Below are 13,688 nucleotides of genomic sequence, written 5' to 3'. Positions count from 1 at the left end.
ACATAAGTAGCATAACATAAGGAGTCCTCACTAACCAATTTTATTATTTCACTTATTCTCCTCTGTACTTTTCTCATCTTTCTCACATCAGTGCGTGAAGTTGTGGGTGAGCCGCACAGCCATTACTTTGTCACTGAAATCTACCCACTGAGCCATCGGCCCACCGGGAAACTCCCTGTAGTGCCGATGGCCAGTACATGCCTGGGGGGGAGGGCAAGCAAGCGGAGCTTCTCCTTTTGGGTGGAGCTCCGCTTTCATTACCCTGTAAAAGAAATCGATGATTTATCTAAGCGTGCATGGCCCCCCTTAATGCTGCCGATCGATGCAAAATGATCAATCATTTTCCACTGCGGCCGACTAACTCCCTTTAATCAGGAATTTACACTTTTTGGATTATTCGCACATTCGATCAGATAATAAAATCGAAGCATGTATGGCCAGCATAAGGCAGCCAATGCTAGGAAGGGCTACAAGGGTCCAGCATGCGTTGAGTAGACAGGAGCAGCCATATTACTGGAGGAGGAAAGTTGCTTTTCCTCCCTGACTCCACACACATACACAGCAGCAGCAGCAGCCAGCTCTCACCTACACAGCAGCCCAGGGTCCTCCTGCCAGGTGCGCGTGCATGCTCCTACCCCAGAGCTCCGCCCCCTCCTCCCATCCGCGTCCAAGGCTCCCTTGATTGACAGGCAAGATGTCGGTGCAGAGAGAGGATGCAGCAGCAGCAGCAGCAGGCACCGGCTACAGCACACTCATGCAGCGATCACCCTAAGGGCCGACACATGCAGCCTCTAGTCTGTTCTTAATAAAAGGGGGCCACCTCCAGCCAGCACCCCCTGACAAGTGATCGCCTGCTAATAGTCCGATCTGGAGCCTTTGCAGGCAGATCCCACACGCTGTGTGTACGCATACATCTCCTTGTTGGCCCCATCCTCAGCACCGCTGCTGCCTGCAATCAGGGCTTTGGGGGGGTTGTAGAATCAGGTTGGGGGGGTTGGGGGGTGGGGGGTAGGGGGACTCTAATGGAGGCAGCCTAAAGAGTGAACCGAGGCTGGAGCTGATCCTTCTTCTACCTAGGCTGTCCCCCTCCATGCACCTGTACTGAACACTGGTGGGGTGGGGGGGGAGGGGGGTGGGTGGACTCTAGTGGGAGAAGGTTAGACTAGGGCTAGTGATCTCTTTTTTTTTATTTATATATATATACATATATATATATCATCTATTTTTCTTTGAGTCTTTTTGTTATTTGGGGGGGTGGGGGGAGGGTGGGAGGGAAGAGGAAGGGTGTCTGCAGAGCAAAGTGGAGAAATGGATGAAGAAAATGTAGCCGGCAGCGATGATCAGCCCCTGAGTTTGCAGAAAGCCCTGCAGCAGTGCGAGTTGGTCCAGAACATGATCGACATCAGCATCTCCAACCTGGAGGGGCTCAGGACCAAGTGTGCCACTTCCAACGACTTGACACAGAAGGAGATCAGGACATTGGAGGTAGGTGACCAGCAGCACCTCATTGTGCCATCTGATTCATTGCTTTTCTTCCCTTTCAGCCCCCACCTCCACGATCCATGCTGCCAGCGGGTTTGTTTATATCCCCCAGCTTGGTGTGCAGTGCCATAAATTAAGCAGCTGCAGTGAGATGGAGTGAGCCTGCGCATTCTGCAGGTGGTCGCAAAGGTGCTTCTCTGGAACAGACTGTGCACTGAGCTTCTACACCCCCCATCCATCCTCCTTCATCTTCCCCAACCCACACCTTTCACACATTCTTGCTGAATTATTGCAGATACATGCCAGGAGTCTTCCATTGCTGGTGCATGGAGATGATGGCCCCCAACCACTAACCAGGGCCACAGCACAAGAGCATTTACAGAACCTGGCCCAGCTAGGCCCTTTATTCCACATACCTGACCTCTCTGATCTAGGCATTGCATGAGGCTTATCATCATATACAACCATCATATAGATTCAGAGATATTAAAGGGAACCTCAATAGATTCTTCCCTGAGCACTCAAATCAATGTTATACATGTTATCTAGGCATTGCATGAGGCTTACCATCATATATACCTATCATATAGATTCAGATGTTAAGGGGAACCTCAATAGTAGCATTCCGTTTTCATAATCAATGTTCTATATCTGTTATGCATTGCATGAGGCTTTACCATCATATATACCTATAATATAGATTCAGATGTTAAGGGGAACCTCAATAGTATCTCCCCTGAGCACTCAGTTTTCCAAATCAATGTTAAACATGTTATCTAGGCATTGCACAAGGCTTACCATCATATATACTTCTCATATAGATTCCTATGTTAAGGGGAACCTCAATAGTAGCATTCCGTTTTCATAATCAATGTTATATATCTGTTATGCATTGCATGCGGCTTTACCATCATATATACCAGGGATATGCAATTAGCGGACCTCCAGCTGTTGCAGAACTACAAGTCCCATCATGCCTCTGCCTCTGGGTGTCATGCTTGTGGCTTTCAGAGTCTTGCTATGCCTCATGGGACTTGTAGTTCTGCAACAGCTGGAGGTCCTCTAATTGCATATCCCAGATATATACCTAGCATATAGACTCAGATGTTAAGGGGAACCTCAATAGTAGCATTCCGTTTTCATAATCAATGTTATATATCTGTTATGCATTGCATTAGGGTTTACCATCATATATACCTCTCATATAGACTCAGATGTTAAGGGGAACCTCAATAGTAGCATTCCGTTTTCATAATCAATGTTATATATCTGTTATGCATTGCATGAGGCTTTACCATCATATATACCTATCATATAGATTTAGATGTTAAAGGGAACCTCAATAGTATCTTCCCTGAGCACTCAGTTTTCCAAATCAATGTTATACATGTGTTATCTAGGCATTGCATGAGGCTTACCATCATATATACTTCTCATATAGATTTAGATGTTAAAGGGAACCTCAATAGTAGCATTCCGTTTTCATAATCAATTTTTATATATCTGTTATGCATTGCATGAGGCTTTTCCATCATATATACCTAAAAACCTCAATAGTATCATCCATGAGCATTCAGTTTTTCATAATCAATGTTATACATGTGTTATCTAGGCACTGCATGAGGCTTTACCATCATATATACCTATCATATACATTCAGATGTTAAAGGGAACCTCAATAGATTCTTCCCTGAGCACTCAGTTTTCCTAATCGATGTTATACATGTGTTATCTAGGTATTGCATGAGGTTTTACCATCATATATACCAATCGTATAGAGTCAGATGTTAAATGAGAGCCTCAATAACATAATTTTCTAACAATTTTCTTAAGCAATGTTCCCTGTTCTAAGCAAATAGACCAGTGTTGGTGAACCTTGGCACCCCAGATGCTTTGGAACTATATTTCCCATGATGCTCATGAACTCTGCAGTGTATGATGAGCATCATGGGAAATGTAGTTCCAAAACATCTGGGGTGCCGAGGTTCACCATCACTGACATAGGCCATCAGAGCTCATTGTGGACAGGCTTAAATTAACATGACATAATATTCTTGCACACATTTGTTATTCTGTAGGCTACATATACATATAGGTAGAGGACTGCATGGATTTGATATCATGTCAGGTGCTCTCAGATTGTGTTTTGCATACATGATATTTTCACATGCTGGGCTTTCAATCTCCAGTTCTTATTATATCTTATTATATCATTTGGAGGTTTCAGTAGTATAAGGCAGGGGTCGCCAAACTTTATAAGCAAGGGGCCAGTTTAGTGTCCTTTAGGCTTTAGGGGGGGTGAACTGTGGCCATCGGGAGTAGAAAGTGCACCAGCATCGGTGCCCCATCATTGGTTGTAGTGAGAGGAATAGTGCCCCATCATTGGTTGCTGTGAGAGGAATAGTGCCCCATCATTGGTTGTGGTAGGAGGAATAGTGTCCCGTCATTGGTTGTAGTGGGAGGAATAGTGCCCCATCAATGGTTGTGGTAGGAGGAATGACCCATCATTGGTTGTAGTGGGAGGAATAGTGCCCCATCATTGGTTGTAGTGGGAGGAATAGGGCCCCATCATTGGTTGTAGTGAGAGGAATAGTGCCCCATCATTGGTTGTAGTGAGAGGAATAGTGCCCCATCATTGGTTGTTGTGAGAGGAATAGTGCCCCATCATTGGTTGTGGTAGGAGGAATAGTGCCCCATCATTGGTTGTAGTGGGAGGAATAGTGCCCCATCAATGGTTGTGGTAGGAGGAATGACCCATCATTGGTTGTAGTGGGAGGAATAGTGCCCCATCATTGGTTGTAGTGGGAGGAATAGTGCCCCATCATTGGTTGTAGTGAGAGGAATAGTGCCTTATCATTGGTTGTAGTGAGAGGAATAGTTCCCCCATCATTGGTTGTGGTAGGAGGAATAGTGCCCCATCATTGGTTGTGGTAGGAGGAATAGTGCCCCATCATTGGGTGTGGTAGGAGGAATAGTGCCCCATCTTTGGTTGTAATGGGTTGTAATGGGAGGAATAGTGCCCCATCTTTGGTTGTAATGGGAGGAATAGTGCCCCATTGATGGTGTCAGTAGGGGGAATGGTGCCCTATTATTGGAATAGTGCCCAAAAGGTCACATAAAAGGCAAGCATAGGGCCACATCTGGCCCTGGGGCTGCAGTTTGAGGACCACTGGCTTAAGGGATAAATTGTTTTTTAGTGTATCTGCAGAAGATGGGTTTTATTTTCCCTGTAAGAGGCCTAGTGGACAACATAGCATCACTAACCATAATAAAAGCGGCTTGCAGGGTAAGTTTATAGTCTAAAGCTTAGTACATGCAATGAGATTATCGGGCAAATGATAGTCCATTTTTAATTTTGCATGCTAGTCTCCATATCAAAAACAAATAGGTTACTAAAGTATACAATTTTTAGTACAACAGAACAAAAATCTGGAAGTGATGTAATGTATTTGTATTTTATTTTCAGACGAAAACTGTACTGATTAAGGCTCCATACACACTAGCGTTTTTTTAAGCTCCTAATGTTATGAGCATTTTTCTTCTGCTCCTAGAAGCTAAATAGTGTTATCTTATGTGTCCATGCACATTACTTTAGGCTATTAGTGTTTTTTAAGCATCAGTGTCTATAAGTAGAAAAAATATATATTTTTGTAGAGTTTCTTGGAGTGTTTTTCAGAAAAGCTCATAACTGCTGCTAAACACTCTACACGCTACGAAGAGCGTTTCTTTTTTAGCCCCCCCCCCCTTTTTTTTAAAAAGGAACTTCAAAAATGCTAATAAAACGCTAATGCTTCTAAACTCTCCTAAACGCTTCTAAAAAGCTATTATCAGTGTTTTTTATCCAGAATTTTGTCCAGCCTTTTTATAGCTTAATTTTTTTTTTTATTGTGCATGGAGCATTAACGAAAATCGCACAATCTGGTATCATACGAGAACGTTTTCCGTGTTTATCCCTTTGGAAAATTTTAGACAAAAGTTGTGTACTAACGATCAGATTATAGTATGATGACATAGAAAACGATATTCTGATTGTGTGTACGGGGATTAATGCAGTGGTCTCCAAACTGCAGCCCCGGGGGCCAGATGTAGCCCTCTGCTTGCCTCTATCAATACCGGGACAGGTTTGCCTAGCGCCCAAGGCAAGGATGCGGAACTGCGCTCCCTCCCCCCACTGTTAATGCATGTCATAGAATGGGTTTACTGCCCTGTGTCCATTCTCTGTCCCCTTGCTCCGCTATGCTGCCCCTCCTGCCCACCCCTTTTCCCAGCCCTGCTTGGGACACTCTTCCTATTAAAATGTTAGTAAACCCACAACAGTAAAATCAGTCTGTATATGCGGTAAATCATTCTTGTTATACTCACTGTGGAACCTAAGGGATTAAACCTGCACATTGTGTAATAAGGCTGTTTGATCCTGTCTTCTCTGATCCTTCTTCCACTGTCCCCAATCCATCTCTTAATAATACAGAGCCTTGGAGGCACTCTGCCTATGCTCAGTTTGGTGTGTATTGCTAGAGAGGTTTTTTTTTGGGAGGGTGCATGTGATTATCACAGGGCCAATAAGCACTGTCAGAACAGAGGGTCAGGGGTCCTGCAGACTCATAGGGCAGTCAGAGGAGAATACAAACTCCTCCTACAAGCTTTAACCAGTGCTTGGCTGGAAGTCATAAGACTGATTTATACTGCTTGATGAGAAAAGGTATTTAGCAGTGTATATTTACTAAAATAATTGCATTTCCATGTTCTGTGTTCTGTGGGAGACCAGATATAGTGAATGCACGGTCCTGGTTTTAGTAACACTTTAACAGTGGTATATAAGTCCTTCCACTGACACAAACAATGAGGCCCTTTTCCTTTCACTGACAACAACGATGTGACACTATTCTCTCGCTGACACCAATGATGGGACACTATTCTCTCGCTGACACCAATGATGGGACACTATTCTCTCGCTGACACCAATGATGGGACACTATTCTCTCGCTGACACCAATGATGGGACACTATTCTCTCGCTGACAACAATGATGGGACACTATTCTCTCGCTGACAACAATGATGGGACACTATTCTCTCGCTGACACCAATGATGGGACACTATTCTCTCACTGACACCAATGATGGGACACTATTCTCTCACAGACACCAATGACGGGGCACTATTCCTCCCACTGACACCAATGATGGGGCACTATTCTCTCACTGACACCAATGATGGGACACTATTCTCTCACTGACACCAATGACGGGGCACTATTCCTCCCACTGACACCAATGATGGGGCACTATTCTCTCACTGACACCAATGACGGGGCACTATTTCTCCTACTGACACCAATGACGGGACACTATTCCTCCCACTGACACCAACGATGGGACACTATTCTCTCACTGACACCAATGATGGGACACTATTCTCTCGCTGACACCAATGACGGGGCACTATTCTCTCACTGACACCAATGATGGGACACTATTCTCTCACAGACACCAATGACGGGGCACTATTCTCTCACTGACACCAATGACGGGGCACTATTCTCTCACTGACACCAATGACGGGACACTATTCTCTCACAGACACCAATGACGGGACACTATTCTCTCACAGACACCAATGACGGGACACTATTCTCTCACAGACACCAATGACGGGACACTATTCTCTCACAGACACCAATGACGGGACACTATTCTCTCACAGACACCAATGACGGGACACTATTCCTCTCACAGACACCAATGACGGGACACTATTCATCTCACTGACACCAATGACGGGGCACTATTCTCTCACTGACACCAATGACGGGGCACTATTCCTCCCACTGAAACCAATGACAGGGCACTATTCCTCCCACTGACACCAATGACGGGACACTATTCCTCCCACTGACACCAATGACGGGACACTATTCCTCCCACTGACACCAACCATGGGACACTATTCTCTCACTGACACCAATGAGGGGACACTATTCTCTCACTGACACCAATGATGGGACACTATTCTCTCACTGACACCAATGATGGGACACTATTCTCTCACTGACACCAATGATGGGACACTATTCCTCCCACTGACACCAATGACGGGACACTATTCCTCCCACTGACACCAACCATGGGACACTATTCTCTCACTGACACCAATGAGGGGACACTATTCTCTCACTGACACCAATGAGGGGACACTATTCTCTCACTGACACCAATGACGGGGCACTATTCCTCCCACTGACACCAATGACGGGGCACTATTCCTCCCACTGACACCAATGACGGGGCACTATTCCTCCCACTGACACCAATGACGGGGCACTATTCCTCCCACTGATACCAATGATGGGGCACTATTCTCTCACTGACACCAATGACAGCACTATTCCTCCAGCTGACATCAATGATAGGACACTATTTCTCTAATACCAAAAATAGGGCACTGATGCCAGGACATTTTCTGCTCAAACTGGCCACAGTCTAGGCAGCCTGAAGGACGGTAAACTGGCCCTTTGTTTAGAAAGTTTGGAGACCCCTGCTATAATGTGCTGATTTTCTTAACTAATGGTTTAAACTGGCCATACACTATACAATTTTCTTGTTCAACTTCCTTTAGATTTACCTTCAACTATATAGTGCCAGGTCCTGCCTGATTGCATACAGATTGAACGTGTTTAGGTCATAATCTAAGGGCTGGTTAATGGTTCCTAATAGAACATTTAGATCCATGGAAGGTCCTGGTATATTTTATGATTTTGGTAAATCTAGAGGAAAATTATACAAGAAAATTGTATAATGTATGGCTATGTCAAGGCTCATACACACAATGACAGTATCGGATGAATGATCATCCGTTTTTTTTTTTTTTTTTGTCTGCTAGCCTCATATCGAAAATGAAGAGGTTAGTAAGGTTCTGAAAATTCTCATATGGCAGAATACAACTTCAGGAGTGATTATGCAATGTATTGTAATGTATTCTTTCATTTCCGAGTGTGCATGGTTGTGGTCTTCCAAATTTTTCAGATAAAAACTGTACTAAATTTAAATCATACATTCTGGTATCTCACAAGAAAAAGTTTCATGTTAGTCCCTTTGGATAATTTCGCATGAACTGTCATGATCAGTTCTCGTAAAGCTGTGCACCAATGATCAAATTATCGTACGATCACTTTGAAAGCAGTATTTTTCATCTGATTTTCTGATCGTGTGTACTAGGTGTTAGAGGCAGATTCCGAATATTTTCTTCATTTTAATGCAGTGAAAATGAAAGTATATAATTTGCCCCTCTTTGGTCTGTTAAATATACAATAGAGCTCTGATTCACACAACACACCGCATTTGCACAGGAATCGCACCACACTGCCCTTTTGTTTTGAATGGCTCAAATTGCACCGCATCTGCATCAAAAAGGTGTGTGCAGCTTTTATTTTTGTTCGCACGGGAACTGAATCGCATGGGTGTTTACAAACGCACTGCATTTTGCGACCTAACTTTCAATTGACACCCACAGCAGATCGCATGAACTCAGTGAGATTGCTATGCGGTGCGGTAAACACACAGGAATCAATGTGTTTCCCGCACCACATCAGTGTGAACCAGGGCTGAAAGGGTTTTTATTACATCTGTTCAACAAGCGCAAAGAAAAAAAGCTGTTTATCCAGCTAGAAATCTGGTGAGCTGATAACTTCCTGTACTCTCTGCCTATAGATTGTTATCGGTCAGCATTGTTCCTTGCTATCTTTGTTTACCTTAAAACAAACACCCTGTTATGGAGAAGACAGACGACCTAAGGCTACTTTCACACTGGGGCCGCCTGAGTGTTCGCGCTAAAGCGCCGCTCGTTTTAGCGGCGCTTTAGTGCTGTTTAAGCGGTGCTTTTTGGCCGCTAGCGGGGTGCTTTTAACCCCCGATAGCGGCCAAAGAAGGGTTTAAAATCGTCCATGTTGCGGCACAAATCATTGACAAGTGTAAAGTGGATATAATGACAAAAGTGCTTACCTAAAGGGAAACTTCACCTGGCTATGAGAAAAATAAAAGACAACAACCACAGGCCCTTTATTTGCTGATTTTTTTAGGAAGGCACATGAAGTCCAGTGCTGTCTTCCATGGACTTGGTTCTTCACAGGGATTTTGATCTTCTGTGTCACCATCTTGCATTCAGGTTCTGGCTGTCACTACCTGATCACTTATAGCCGGCCTCCACTGCACATGTGTAAGATCAGGGATGCAGGGAGACTGCTTCTGTTTCCTTCTGGGATATATGATGAGTAGCCCAGGAGGCTGTGGGCTAAAGGTATGTCATCTTTGCCTAGGCAGGAAATGAGGAAGTAGAAGTAAGTACCACCAAAAAAGGTACTCGTTTTCCAAAAAACTAACCAACAAAACAAAACAGAAATTTTCTAGCAGTCTGGAGGAGGAAGGGAAGGGAAGGGAAGCATCTCCAGGCTGCCCCCACACCATATGAGTTAGATGCTCATTAAGTTCTGGGGGGGTCACAAAAGGCAGTTTTAATTACCCGTTCCCCTGCTGCTAGTGCTCTTTGCTACTCTGTTATGCTTTGGTGGTGGATTGTCCTCAGCATCCTCATGTCCAGGGCACGTCATGGACCCTGCACTGAACTTGATGATATCAGATAACCTGCAACCACCTGAGCATAGGAAAGAAGAGGCTGCAGGTACTGGACTTACAGCCTAGGGGAGCCTACTGCAGCAGAGGATCAGGTAAGTAGACCCAAACGAGCATTTAACCCTTGCAGTGCCACTGCAAGGGAGGATTTATCCTTATCCTGGAGTTCAGCCTTAAAGCGGAACATAAGTAATTTTTTTAAATTTGCTGCCCTTGTTGTTTTAACTTTGGATAATAAAACATTTTTTTTCTGCCAGTAAATACCTTATACAGCCCACTTCTGGTTTCTTGTCTGATCATTAGCCTAGGCTTATGACCCCATGCGCAGCTCTGTCTCTCACTCTCGTTAGAGTTTGCCGTGGGGGTGGGTGGGGGGAGTCATAAAAGGGATAATGAGAGCTGCAGAGCTGGAGGCGTGCGTCTGTGTAAATCCAGGAAGTGAACAGGCACTCACTTTTGTTGCCAGCGGTTTAGACATTAATGGCTGTGTGTTGAGTTATTTTGAGGGGACAGCAAATTTACACTATTATACAAGCTGTACACTCACTACTTTACATTGTAGCAAAGTGTCATTTCTTCAGTGTTGTCACATGAAAAGATATAATAAAATATTTACAAAAATGTGAGGGGTGTACTCACTTTTGTGAGATACTGTATATCTTGCATGTCAAATCCAAAACCACAGCTGCTTGCAGTGCCCACAGGGCTGGAGGAGATGTAGGAAGTTCTGGTGTCCTATCATATACAGTCCCCCATCGGATAGTGTTCGCTGTGTACTGCGCATGCGCAGTACATAGCACACACATATTCTGAAAATACCCGAAGATGAACGGTGCCTGCGCCGTGAGTCCAGGTTCTAGCCCCACCATCCAAGTGGACATAGAGTCGGAATAAAAAGAGCCGAGCGCAGCGAGGCCGAGCCCGAAGCGTGGCGAGTGAAGGGCCCTCTAATTTTCCCAGCCCTATGTCCGCTTGGATGGTGGGGCTACCACCTCGCCTCACGGCGCAAGCGCCGTTCATCTTCGGAGATTTTCCGAAGCTTCTTCTGCTCTGTACTGCGCAAGCAGACACTATATGATGGCAGGACACTATATGCCAGAACACCGGGTCCTCTGTGGGTATAGGGTGGAAGTGATGTCAGCTTGGGGGTGGACCACCTATGCATCTCCTCCAATCTAGTGAGCACCGCAAGCGACTGTGGTTTTTAATTCGACATTCAATATATTATGTACTTTTAACATGTGAGTTGTGATAACAAAATTTTTAAATAAACTGTTTGTTTGCCCATTGCTGCGAGTCTTAGATTTTTAGGGCAAACTGGTTGTACTGAAGTCGTTCCATCGATCGACTTCAGTACAACCAGCATGTCAGATTTTTCGCATGTGATCACTGCCACCAGCAGTGAACATTGTGCTCTGCTGGCAGGGAAGGTTTCCTTGCACTCCCTCCCGGCAGAACTCTGTAGTGCTGTGGGAGGCGTTCCTTCATCAACACTGACTGTGTTGATGGGGAGAATTAAACAATTTTCTTTCTTTCCATCCGTGATGAAAGGAAAGAAAGTTACATAATCTAAGGGCTGGTTAATGGTTCCTACTAGAACATTTAGATCCCTGGAAGGTCCTGGTATATAGGTCACAAGCACATTCACTGTTCAATGCATATTAAAAAAAAAAAATGTCTTTATACCTGGTGATGCTAGAAACGTTTTATTTTTCTCTGCTGCTTTAGCAGTGAACAGTGCATCAGGGTTAGAATCTCCAGTACGGAAATTAGCGATAGTTTATTGGAGCTGTGTACTCTTCGCTCACTGTCACTTTGTAACACACTTCCTTATTCCTTTCTTCCTTATTACGGTATACCTATTTTTAGTTTCTCTACCTTTGTTGCATTACAACCTTAAAAAAAAAAAAAAAACATAAATCATCCAACCTGTTCTAAAATTAAAAAGCATCTTTTTATCTAGTGTTGTTGAGAAATATTTAATGGAATACATATATAAAAGTAATAAAATAATAATAATAAACAAAACCTTTCCAAGGCGCAACATGGAGGCTGCCATTTGTGTTCTCTTTTCGGAAATGATGGTTTTGCAGGCTGGGATGCTAACGTTCTTACTTCAGGACTTTACTTCACTGACCCAGAACAGGTTTGTACCGTGCCTTAAAAAAATATTCAAACCCTTTTAAATTTTCCACATTTTGTCATGTTATAACCAAAAACGTAAATGTATTTTATTGGGATTTTAGGTGGTAGACCACAAAGTGGCACATAATTGTGAAGTGGAAGGAAAATGATAAATGGTTTCCAAAATATTTTACAAATAAATATCTGAAAAGTGTGGTATGCATTTGTATTCAACCCTCTTTATCTGATACCTCTGATAACTAAAATCTAGTGGAACCAAGTGCCTTCAAAAGTCACATAATTTAGTAAATAGAGCCCACCTGGTGTATTTTAATCTCAGTATAAATACAGCTGTTCTGTGAAGCCCGTAACGGTTTCTTAGAGAACCTTAGTGAAGAAACAGCATCATGAAGACCAAGGAAAACACCAGAGAGGTCAGGGATAAAGTTGTGGAGATGTTTAAAGCAGGATTAGGTTATAAGAAAAAATATCTCAAGCTTTGAACATCTCACAGAGCACTGTTCAATCCATCATCTGAAAATGGAAAGAGTATGGCACAACTGCAAACCTACCAAGACATGGCCGTCCACCTAAATTGACAAGGCGGGCAAGGAGAGCATTAATGAGAGAAGAAGCCAAGAGGCCCATGGTAACTCTGGAGGAGCTGCAGAAATCCACAGCTCAGGTGGGAGAATCTGTCCACGGGACAACTATTAGTCATGCACTCCACAAATCTGGCCTTTATGGAAGAGTGGCAAGAAGAAAACCATTGTTGAAAGAAAGCCAAAAGAAGTCCAGTTTGCGAGAAGCCATGTGGGGGACACGGCAAACATATGGAAGAAGGTACTCTGGTCAGATGAGACCAAAATGTAACTTTTTGGCCTAAAAGCAAAACGCTATGTGTGGCGGCAAACTAAGACTTCACATCACCCTGAACACACCATGTTTTTCTTCAGCATGGACAGGGAACCTGGTCAGAGTTGATGGGAGGATGGAGCCAAATTTAGGGCAACCTTAGAAGAACACCTGTTAGAGTCTGCAAAAGACTTGAGGCCGGGGCAGAGGTTCACCTTCCAGCAGGAAAATGACCCAAAACATACAGCCAGAGCTACAATAGAATGGTTTCGATCCAATCATAGTCATGCGTTAGAACAGCCCAGTCAAAGTCCAGACCTAAATCCAATTGAGAATCTGTGGAAAGACTTGCAAAATGCTGTTCACAGATGCTCTCCATCCAATCTGACAAAGCGTGAGCTATTTTGCAAACAAGAATGGGCAAAAATGTCACTCTCTAGATGTGCAAATCTGGTATTGACATATCCAAAAAAACTTGCAGCTGTAATTGCAGTGAAAGGCGGTTCTACACAGTATTGACTCAGGGGGGCTGAATACAAATGCACGCCACATTTTTCAGATATTTATTTGGAAAATAATTGTGAAAACCATTTATCATTTTCC

At 43.9% G+C, this 13,688-nt stretch overlaps 1 protein-coding gene across 3 annotated transcripts in view; it reads left to right on the top strand.

The window, feature by feature from the left end:
* Window positions 1–659: 659 nt before the first annotated feature.
* The window catches only part of KSR2 (kinase suppressor of ras 2), a 683,331-nt gene continuing 670,302 nt past the window's right edge, over window positions 660–13,688 (top strand). For all 3 annotated transcript variants that reach the window (XM_077462057.1, XM_077462058.1, XM_077462059.1), the window contains exon 1: window positions 660–1,485. In XM_077462057.1, the coding sequence (XP_077318183.1) occupies window positions 1,309–1,485 (177 nt within the window). In that variant the 5' untranslated portion in view covers window positions 660–1,308. The remainder of the gene's footprint in view (window positions 1,486–13,688) is intronic.

Source organism: Lithobates pipiens, unplaced genomic scaffold (assembly GCF_037356315.1).
Source record: "Lithobates pipiens isolate NorthernLeopardFrog02 unplaced genomic scaffold, aLitPip1_a1.2 Scaffold_3, whole genome shotgun sequence".
In the NCBI taxonomy this organism is placed as follows: domain Eukaryota; kingdom Metazoa; phylum Chordata; class Amphibia; order Anura; family Ranidae; genus Lithobates; species Lithobates pipiens.
Note: the sequence above shows the minus strand (reverse complement) of the source record. Positions and strands in the feature narration are given on the sequence as shown.